Below are 12,033 nucleotides of genomic sequence, written 5' to 3'. Positions count from 1 at the left end.
AATTGGCGTCTTATGATAATTATTTCCACAACAATTATTATTATTATACTGACAGGTATCAGATCTTGCTGTGTAAAACAATCTTCCTGAGAGGTGTCACTTGTGATGTAGTCTGTGTGGTCTACAGTAAATGTATTCCTGACAGCCACAGGTGATAAGAATCAATCCCATAGGATTCCATAGAAAATGCATGCGTGTCATTTTTGACCCACTTATGGAAGCTTGGGGTAGTAATACAAAAACTACAATTTCTTAAAATTGTAATTTAATTTGTGAATGGCATGATATCCAAAACATGTTTTTTTGAGGAATAGCTGGAATATGAAATGATAAAAAAAATGTAATTACAAAGATACTTCAAGAAAACCACCTCACTGGTTAACTGACTTATGCATCTAAGGGTTGACTGACTGTGGTATAAACAAGTAAACTGGAAACTGTATTTGTGTTTTGGAGCAATTATTCCCCTAATTTGATTCCTACCACAACTGGCAGAACTTTGGTGGACAGGAATGCACCCAAAAGGAGATTTATCAGGACAGCCAGCTAGGTTAAAATGCGCCTTATTGGCACATCAGTTGGCAGGTTTGAATCAGGTAAACAACAGAACCAGCAGACAGAAGGACATGCACAGCTGGTAATCAGAAAACAAAATTCCGCCAGGTAGGGTTGAATAGATAATGAGTACAGGCAGACAAAGAAGGGCTTTCTGGGAGAAAGTAATTAACTTTCCTGATGTTAGCTGCTTAGAAGAACTGTTAGACTGGCAAACACAGGACCTACATTTATGCATAATTGTTGTGGTATGATGTTGGAGTGATTGAACTTAGTCTCAGTCAGTTTGGGATTTTGTGCCTCAGGGATCTTGTCTTAAAAATGACGACAAAGCATTTTCTGACTTTCAGTGTCACGGCACAGGTAGTACTGGTTAAATAATTGGATTTTAGGTTACGGGGATTTCATTACCACTGAGACTTATTGATTTACTAGCTATAACAGGCCAGCTGTCAACTGTGACTGTGTCCAGTTTGCAGTCTAGGAAACCAGATTATTTCTTAGCGAGGCTATTGTGGTCAAATAATGCTTCAATGTTACCTTACCTTCTTTTGCATAGGTAGAAAATATAACCTTTACCAAATGGAAAGAGATAATGCTGTACAACAATTAATGTGGCAGCATGATGTTACTCTTTCATTGTAATATGTCCGTCATTATATAATACTAACAGCAACACATCTATGGCTATCACTAGTTAAGAGAGTGGTGTATAACATGTGCTGCATCAGACACTCAAAATACTTTTCCATTCTTCTATGTGCACACTTTACTTATATTTTCTTTATCTAAAAACTCAAAGACAACCGCATACTGACACACACTTGTGCAGGCTGTCTGTGTTCATAGATGTGAGAAACTGATGAGGCAACAGTTTGCACATTAGAAAGACAGTCTCTCTTTAACAGTATTGACTTATGTGGTGGCGCGCAGCAGCTCTGCTGAATTACAATATCAGTTGAAGTCAAGGTTCATTTACTTCAACAAGACCAAATGCTAAAACAAGCTAACTTCTCTGAGTCTCTCCAAGAAGAGAAAGGGAGATATATGAGGACTGAAACAGAACCAACATGGTGAAGTGAAAACAATTCAGTGTAGGTATTACTGCATGCCACTTAGGCTAGTGAGTAGAGGTTTTTCCAAACAACAATTTTAGGGAAACAAATATTTATAATGTGTAAATAATTATAGAAATAACTGACAATGATAATTGACATGATTGGCTTAATGTTTGATGGTCGGATGTAACTGTTTAGACATAATACAATAATTTGTAGCTTCTCTGAACTGTTTCCATTTTCTAAATTGTACAAGAATACTGTGATGATAATAAGGGTGAAGGTAATTTCTTATCAGTTTAACAGTTTTGTTCCAAATGCTTTAGCTTTATTCATTTGCCTTTATCCCAACTGATGTCACTGCCCCTATTTTCACGTTTTTCTTTCGGCTACATCTAAAGTAAAATGTGTTCATTTAATACTGTCACATGGGAATTATAACTAGGCAAACTCAGTGTGTGTAGGTGAATACTTGGATTTCTTAGTGAGCATGTGCAGTATATTAAGGCTTGTACATTTAAAATACTGTGCAGGGCCACAGCGCCACATTTTACAGTAGGCACGCACACATACACACAATTACATAGAAAGTACGATTACACTTGATGTGTTTAATGGGTCTGTGGTAAATTGCAGCTAAGTGCCTTCAACCAATTTTCCTTTCACAGCTGAGCCCTTACACACACACACACACACACACAAAACAAACACACACACACAAAAGACACAAAACACACACACACACAAACACACACACAAACACACACACACACAAACAGACACAACACACACAACACAAAACACACACACAACACCAACAAACACACACACAGCCACACACAAGCACACATACACATACAACACACACAACACACACACACACACACACACACACACCACACACACACACACCACACACACACACACACACACACACACACACACACATGAGCAGGCACCCAGATGCTCACACAGAAATCACTTTGTGCATATACAGGTTGGACAAAAGTGACAGCAGAGTGAAACAAAAATAAATAGCTTTAAAGGGAAGTAAAATAAAATACATATTAAACGAAAAGTCCGGTTCATGACAGTTATTAAAGTTAATATCCACTTTTTATATGTATATATACATAGTATATATATGGTATATATATAGTATATACATAGTATATATATACTTGATAGTCAAACCTATATGTTTCTATATTAAATTATATTTTATATTTTAATTTTTGATGTTCCTATTGTCCTTAATGGTTAACCAATGATGTCTTTGGATATATCTGCATATGTTGCTAGATTAAAACGACACCTAAGACATAAACCACGTTTAAGTCAATGCAGCAAGATAACTCGACTTGAAACAACCTCAATTAATGTGTTAACCCAGCCGGTGAAAATGCAATTGGTAGCAGTAAACATCCTGAACATCTGATTTGCACACATGCACACCTTCACTAACTTTATTGCTTATGAATGCCATATGTAATGCAATAAACAGCGTACATACTTGCATGCATGACCTGGTATTTATAGTTTTTTTTGCTGTGGCCTCTCAGTACAGATGTTTATTCATGGTACATTAACTGTATGTAACTCATGTACACACACACACACAACACGCACACACACACACACACACCCACACACACAACACACCATGTATACATCACTTCAGGGGACATTACATTGACTTACATACATTTCCTGGAGTCTTATCCTAACCTTAACCATAACCAACAAATGCCTAACCCTAACCCTTAACCTTAACCAAGTCTTTCACCCTAAAAATGAATGAGTCCCCTCCATTATGTCCCCATAAGGGAGGCGAGTCCCCACACGTGACTTAGGTCCCCACAAGTATAGTATGCTAGGACACACACACACACACACACACAGAGACACACACACACACACACACACATAAGCTTCTTTAATGCTGGTGTCTTACTCTGGATTAACTAGATACAGAAACATAAACCAGCAATTTCCTGTTGAGGTGAGGAGAATCCTCATGGAAAAAGCAGTGTATAATGAGCATCCAAAGAAAGCTGATGTGATAAAAGGCAGAAGCTGTTATTTTGGGCCACATTCTTAAATGCTTATTTTTCTTTATGTATGTCTTTCTCCCTCTTTATCATTCTGCCCTGCTCTCTCACTTAATGTACATAATTTAGATGAACACACTATTTAGTATTTCACTGCTTTGCCCCTGGTCCAAACGCTCAATAAAGCATCCAACAAACTGTTACTTAACCTGTAGCCCACCCTTTAGCTCTACGTGTGTCAAGACATAAGGGAAGGTTCCTAATGACAAAACTGCCTTTCTCTCCTTTCCTTTATCCTTGAACCCTGCTTCTCTTTTCCATTCCTCTCACAACCCTTTCTTCTTCTACAACAGTCTTTTTATAGTATTCCTCTTTCTTATTTTATGTTTTCTTTGCTCGATCCCACATATTTTATGTTTTATGTTTATGCTTACTGAGAGATTAAAAACAGTCATTTGTAAATAACGAAAAAAGGGCAAGGTCGGTAACTGGAGAGAACGTGTTAGCTTCCTGATACAAATGGCCACTCCATTTACAATTATACACATTCAATTATTGTTGGTATCTCAATAAATGAAGTGGCTTTCAAATATTTGTATGTCATTTGGTGGCTTCAACAATGTGTATATGGTGTCAGTATGTGCCCATATGTACCGTATACTGTATGTGAGTGTAAATAACAATCGTGGAATATAGGGACAAAGAATAAATGAATTATTGCTTTTCATTGAACTCAATCTGCCTATAGGAATGCTAGACACACATCAATATAAATGTGGACAAGCAGTTAGGTATCTTAATGACATTTTATGGGGGAAAAGTTACTCACCTATGTTTAAAATGGATTACTGTATAGGCCTGATTTTAGAATTCCTCCTCAAATTACACTATTTAAAGATTTCAGTTTGTTAGAAAGAGTAGCAGAATCCGCAGCCCCAGGCCACCGTGTTATCAGACCAATGTGAAAAGGTCACATTAAGAGCAAAAGCACTCAGTCGTATTCGTATACGTTCCAAGCAATTTCCCCCAAATAAGATACTTGACAATTTAAGGACTGAGGAGAAAAGTAGAACGGGTTGATATGCTTCTGTTTGTGTGTAAATGTGTGAGTGTGTGTAAAGGTCTGAAACACAGTCTCGGTCGGCAGCAGTTCCAAATGGACTGGAAGTGATTCCCATGTTTGTGTGTGTGTGTGTGTGTGTGTGTGTGTGTGTGTGTGTGTGTGTGTGTGTGTGTGTGTGCGTGCGTGCGTGCGTGCGTGTGTGTGTGTGTGTGTGTGTGTGTTGTGTGTGTGGTGTGAGAGAGTGAGTGAAAGACAGAGCGACACAGAGGAGAGTGATGGAGTGACGAGGAGGGCGAGACATAAAGAGAACTGCTTACATGCTCTTATTGTAAGTCACAGTTAGAATTTGAAGAGCAGAAAGCTCCAGTTTTTTCACTGTGTCAACTCTTTTACAACACTGTGTGTGTGTGTGTGTGTTCCTGTGATGGGTGGTCTCACTCTAGTTGCTTTACTTTATATCAGACACACTTTACAGATTACACCACACACACACACACACACACACCACACACACACACACAACACCACACACACACACACACACACACACACACACACACACATTCCTCATATGCATGGATAAGCTTCATTGCAGAGAGTGGGGCTGTTTCCTAGACTTCCTCTCTCTCTGCACCCATGCACACACATAAACGTACAAGATGCAAATGTGCGCGCAAACACACACACACACACATTCATTCTCTATTGCTCTTCCCTCTTTATTTCCACATCACTCTGACTCAGTCATGCAATCGTGTGCAGGAACCTATGAACTCACATTCATTCATACATAGAAGCACTTGACACACAAGACCTTCCCACGCACACACACACACACCTCCTCTGAGCTTATCTCAGTGCAGTGTAGAGCAGCTTTTGAAGGCAGTAGGGAGCCAGCTGTTGACGAGCCACTTACTAATTCCCTTGGACAGGCATGAAATGCTCTCTTTTTCTCTCTCTGTCACTCGTTTGGTCTCCTTTGCACTCTCTCTAATATTCTGCTTCCTGCTGTGGTTAGTTTATCTCCTTTTTTTCCACATTCTCTTTTTTTAAATGTGTTCCTCTTTGTTTCATTTTACTCTGCTCTCATTTATTCTGCTCTCTGTGATTTGTTTTATTACGGAGCCCCCATAGAGAGAAAAAATAAATAAAATGTGGCCACGTTTTACTTTCTCGTGCACACGCTTTAGTAACTCGTGCGCACGAGTTACTAAAGCGTGGCGCACGAGTTATTAAAGCGTTGCGCACGAGTACTAAAGCGTGGCCTCGTTTTATTTAAATTGAGGGATTCCTGTCCGTGACTCACAGTATCTGCTGCCCACAGCTGTTTTATAGAAGGAAACCTCCTTCACTTTATGAAATCTCTGCGGCACCAGTGGCCTGTACTACGAAGCAGGATTGGGCTATTTACACTATTCCATTCATGAAGTATGACGCTGCGCTGTCAGCACTAGTCTCCATGTTGTGATTGGTCAAATGTTGCTAACCCCGTCCCTTTCACCTGAGCGCGCTCTCAGCCGGACAGAGAAACCCTGGTTGATTTACTGAGTTGATAACCAGCTTCGTAGGACCGCTTATCGACATCACGTTTGTTAGGGTCAGTTAAGCCGGGTAAATCGAACATGTCCAGGTCCAGGGTCTGTTGAACTGGCTTCGTCGTACAGGGCACTGGAGGCAGGTAACGTAACCCAGCAGAATCTGAGAAGAGCAAGCACCAGCTGCAAAGAGCTGTGCCTTTTACTGTTTACTACTTCACTGCGAGATTGAGGCTGCTACGTTTAACCACACACACCTATACACACATCGAACTACCAGAGTATTCCCCCTCGCTTTATGAAGGAGATGTCCTGTCACCGAGGCGAATGATGTGTGTGTGTGTGTACTCAGCTCCGCTCTGTGTGCGTGTTTCGTGTGTATCACCGGCATTTGTTTCAAATGACCACGAACAGCACACGCACACACACACACACAAAACAAGGCCACGCTTTTGTTAACTCGTGCGCATGCTTTAGTAACTCGTGCGCACAGCTTTAGTAACTCGTGCGCACGAGAAAGTAACTCGTGGCGCAGTTACAAAAGCGTGCGCACGAGAAAGTAAAACGTGGCCACGTTTTATTTATTTTCTCTCTATGAAAACCCTCCAGGGCTCCGTAGTTTATGTATGTTCTAGTTAACTCCATTTGTTGTTGTAATAAAGGTTAATAGGGTTCATGAAACGATGTGCTTGTTGAGTAAAGCAATAGCTAATACGGCAGATTTCTGAACATGCAGTCAACATCCATTCAACCTACTCTATAAGATGACTGTCACAGGTTAATCTCTTGCTGTTATCATTAGCAGTATTGTATTATTTTTTATCTGACTCTCCTCAGGGAATCCGTTAGTTATGATTAAACAGGGATATCATTTAATCACCTCTAAATACTTATTGGAGATGCTTATTCACCAACAATAGTGTTTGTCGTGTTAAACGCAGAGGGAGAGTCACAAACTGAGGTCAGCTGATGTGCGTTAACCCGTGCTTCAAAGAAATCCCTTTGAATGGTAATTGAGGCCCAAAGTAGCACAGCAATCATTTGTTCTGCACTTATTTACGCTTTGTGATGTAAGGGTTGTTTTATTATTGTTTCATATCTGTTAACTTTCTATCCAAAAGGTAACATGCTAGCACTAGTTAGCCTGCAAAGATCTAATGTTAGCATTATGAATTACTAGCATTGCTCACCAATTTTAAGTGTTCCCTCAAATCTTCGAGTTAAAAATCACGTCTTTGTGGTGAAGATGGATTCTCTATTGCTTTTGAATTGTCCATCTTTGGTGGCGTTTTTTTGTTTTTAACCATTTCTGCCACTATTAGGATTCTGTACAAAACATCTCTGCTGGTAGAACCTTAATACAGATAGAGAAAAACTGAACACGCAAAGTAAAAGTACTTATTAGCCACTACTGTTACCCAGCCTCTAGTTAAAGCAATAAAAATAATGTAAGGTTTTTGCAGGAGGTAGCAATAAAATGTGTTCTATTTACAAAACTACACATTTCCCCGCTTGTTGTTGTTTCTTTAGCCTGTGGTGCAAAAGCAGAGATGGAAACATGATGATATCTGTAGCACTACTAGCCTCCAAGAGACTACTGCCCCGGGACACACACACACACAAACACACACACACACACAGACATTTTAATATACATTTACGATATAGGCTACATACTAACAAAACACTTCTTAATGTTGCTATCCCCCCATCTGCTCTCCTCTCCCCAAGGCAAAATCGTCATTATTTTTTCTCGGCACCTCTATTTTTTACGTGCCCTTCATCTTCCTCTCCTGCGTTCCCTCTTTCATCTGTGTATGCTTTTAATCCTGTTTGTCCCCATGTCTCCTCCTCCTCACCTGTATCTCACCTTGAACCTGCAAAACTATCTTCTATATTATCTATTTCTGATTTCAGAAAACTGAGCCGAGTTTAAGAAAAAGAGAGGAACACATATAATGGTAGCTCTGTGTGTGTGTTGTGTGTGTGTGTGTGTGTGTGTGTGTGTGTGTGTGTGTGTGTGTGTGTGTGTGTGTGTGTGTGTGTGTGTTTGAGAGATCTCATCAGGTAAAGGTCACAGTGGTGTGTGGCAGAGAAGAATAGGGCATTAGGCCACTAGTCGCTGGTCACATGCGCTTAAACCCTTGAGTGTCGTGCTAAGTGTGAGTGTGTGTGCCTTAGAGGTCCTTTCTTGTTAGGGGCATTTGTGTTATGTGTGTGTACATGTCTGCGAGTGTGTTTCTCTGCCCTGGTGTGCTATTTTCACTTGTGAGATAAGCAACATTGTTTGCTCTGCCTTCTGTTTCTGGTTTGTTATGTGGAATTTAATACAAAGCATGTGCAGCTATGTCTGTTCATGTGTTTTACATGTATTTTTACATACATCATTAATGGTTTTCATCTCTTATCCTGATATAATGTGTTTTCGTCTGTCCTTGCTGAAAGCAATGTTGAAATGTAATTTACATCACTAGATTAACACAACATGTATGTGACGAATAAACATACTATTTATTTATTGAGACATAAATAGGTACATTTATCCCAAAGAAAACATGCATACATAATTTAAAAGTAACACAAATGCCAGATTAATCAGGACCTCTCAGAATAAAAGTATGATAATATATTATAGTTTTTTTGCAGTGGCGTAGCCAGGAATTATTGTGTGGGTGGGCCTGGAGAATGTAGGTGGGCCAGGAGGAGACTTATTAAGCGTGGGGGTCTGAGCTGACACTTCATTAATGACTTTAATAATTTTTAATGCCACTAATTGAACATAAGCATAAACTGATGGCCACTAGATGAACTGCCGTTTGTGGCACTTCCTTCTGGGCTTCCCAGCTCTGCGCTATGACGCGCTGATTGGCTGTGGGTGGGCCAGATGTGCATGTGTGTGGGCCCAGGCCCACCCACAGCTACGTCACTGGTTTTTTGGACATTAAAGCATGTGAATCTGAAAAGGAGCATGATATGTTTCTTCAGTAAAATATCTGCCAGTTAAAAAAGTATAACCAAAGTGCAAAACCCTCTCAAAGATACAAATAAAAACATTCATGTTAACCCAAGGGGCTGAACATTTTGGATTGAAACAATGTAAAAGCAAATTGTGTCTGAATGCATTCACTATGGACATTGCGAAACACTTCTTCTGTGCTTTCCTCTTCATCGCCTCGGTTGGCATCCTATACGCTCAGCTGAATTCCACCAGAGTTAAATAGCAGAATCACTCAAACATACTTGCCATCCAGAAACAGTGTGCCCGGAGAAACCCCCCATAATCACGCCTGTGCGAGTGCGTTGGCGGTGATAAATGCCCCCTTGGAAACTCAATGCCAAATAATCAAGATTGACGTTGGCAGATTGCACTCTGAGGTGTGTGTGTGTGTGTGGGTTGGGTTGTTTGTGCTATTTTCATTGGAAGGATCTAATCAAACGTACTGTAATCATGCTGATTACATTAATCGCAGAGTTTATAATCACAACGCTTTCTCTTTCTTCCTTCCTTTAAATCTCTCCCCTGGCCTTCGCTACTTGTTTATTCCTGTCTCCCGTGCTGCATCCATCACCAGAAATATGCTAAATCACTCATAGTTAGGTGTCAATAGAAACACTATTGGGGAGAATATGTTGGAAAAATAATGAGAAAACACATTTGTCAAAAAAAATAATTAGGATAAATGCTTAATAAAGAAGTTCACAATAATGTAATCAACTCAAGTCTTGTTTGAGCAAAAATTAAATATTGAAAATGTAATCAAAATTGTCTGCAAAAAGAGACCACCAGCTCTTTCAAGCTTTAAAAATATTGATTTCAGGGCTGTGGTAATAGAATAATATTATAAAAAAATACTTTGTAGACTATTAATTAGTACCAACAGGAACAAACTGCAAGTTGAAGAAGTTTCCTTTTCTATTTACTTTTTTACAGCAACATTTTCTCTCTCTTTCTTCCTCTCTGTAGGACACAGAGGTGGTGAACACAGCCATTCTCACCGGTCGGCGCGTCGCAATGCCCATCAAACTGGTTACCGTAGAAACCGACGGCAGGTGAGGGAGGTGGACAAACTCTGTCACCTGCAGCTCGACAGACGTGGACGTTCTCAAGGTACGTGTTCAGATTCCACACAGAGAGGAACACATACAGGGGAACTATTCTTGTATTAATTTCAACACACACATCTGCAGTATCACACAGGAATATTCATATACACAACAAATTAGACACGCTTATCTGAAGAAGACACATACTTAATAATTTAGCAGGTTGTCTTTTTAACTCTGTACATAACACAGCTCGATTTGAACTGATGTATATTGGTCTACATTGCTGCCAGCAGTGCATTTAAGGGAAAGACATTAAAGTAAACCAGTTGATATTTTTCTTTGTGATTGAACATGAAGTCAGTGGAAACATGGATTAAGAAAGCATTGCTCAAGAGTGTTGAAAATACGAACAACATCTAAAAAGTAAGACGGAAATTATAATTATGTGTGGAGGTAAACGTGGGGGTATTTTTCACAGCAAGGGATCCATCTTGAATCATCATTATAATCTGAAATATTGGAGGATTTGTGTTGCAACAGAGCATAATGAGACACTCATCACAGTGTGAAGGCTTTTTAAAATATCACTTTCTGTTTACGGAATGTTGTAGGATATGTTGGGAACTTTGCACCTTTTTGGACACAACATGCAACATATTTGTTTTTGTTTTATTCCTGGTAGACGGGGGGGGGAAGGGTTATTGTACATGTGGTTCAGTGTCTTGGTAAAGTAAAGCCGGATTAGTAAAATAACATGAACACATCTTAAACTCTGAATACACAGATTACTCTGCAACTGATGTGCATCTCAAGTCCCATCCTTACGTGAATGAATAAAATGTGTAAAGGTTCATGTTTTTCAGTTTCCAGGCAATATGGAAAAGTGTTGGTTAACATACTGCATCAAAATATTTGTATGAAGGCCATTACATTCAGCTTATTAGAAAGGGCCCTGTAGAGTTTTCTTGTAAACAACATTTTCTTTTAGTGTTATTTATTTCAAAATATATATTTAAATATTCCGTTTACCTGCTAGCAGTATTCTTCTTTCTGTCCTTCATGGCAAGCTACCCTACGATATGCTGCACATCCTTATTTCTTTAGAGCAAACAAAATGGATACCCACTCATATATGTATTCCTCCAAAGGGGACAAAACATTTTCGCGTTACTCTTACTTTCTGAATGTGTGAGGTAGAGTATTTGTCCCCTCCTTGATTTAAGTAGGAAACATAGTCAAAAGTGTGAACATGCTGTTGCAAAATAACCGTATAAACGTACTGTATGTGAAGAAATCTATACTCTCTGTTGGAACACTGGATGTATTTGACTTTTTGAATCAGGAGACAAATAAAGCTTTTCCCCTCAACAAATTCATCTGATGTTATCAAATGAAACAAAGTTTAAAGGGGCTGTCTGCAGAAAACCACAATGTCTAAACGTTGATGCATCTCATCACTATTCATCTTTTGTTCACTTAATCCCCTTCACAAAGAGGTCAGAGGTCACGGCCAGAGTTGGGTGTAACGCATTACAAAGTAACGCGTTACTGTAATAATAGTACTTATGTCGGTAATGGAGTAGTGTAACGCATTACTTTTATAATTCAGTAATTACACTACAGTTACTAACATTGCCCCGACACGCGTTACTTCGTTACTTTTATAAAATAATCACACTCACTGACAGACAAGAGGGGTTTCCGCCGCAGGTTTATATCGGTTT

General features: G+C 39.4%; 1 protein-coding gene across 1 annotated transcript in view; it reads left to right on the top strand.

The window, feature by feature from the left end:
• The window catches only part of si:dkey-215k6.1 (transmembrane protein 132C), a 289,465-nt gene that overhangs the window by 225,399 nt on the left and 52,033 nt on the right, over positions 1-12,033 (top strand). Inside the window, 1 exon segment of the mRNA XM_034238564.1 lies at positions 10,227-10,370. Coding sequence (XP_034094455.1) covers positions 10,227-10,370 — 144 coding nt within the window.

The sequence above is a fragment of the Gymnodraco acuticeps genome, unplaced genomic scaffold, assembly GCF_902827175.1.
Source record: "Gymnodraco acuticeps unplaced genomic scaffold, fGymAcu1.1, whole genome shotgun sequence".
In the NCBI taxonomy this organism is placed as follows: Eukaryota; Metazoa; Chordata; class Actinopteri; order Perciformes; family Bathydraconidae; genus Gymnodraco; species Gymnodraco acuticeps.
This window is presented reverse-complemented; position numbering and strand designations above follow the sequence as displayed.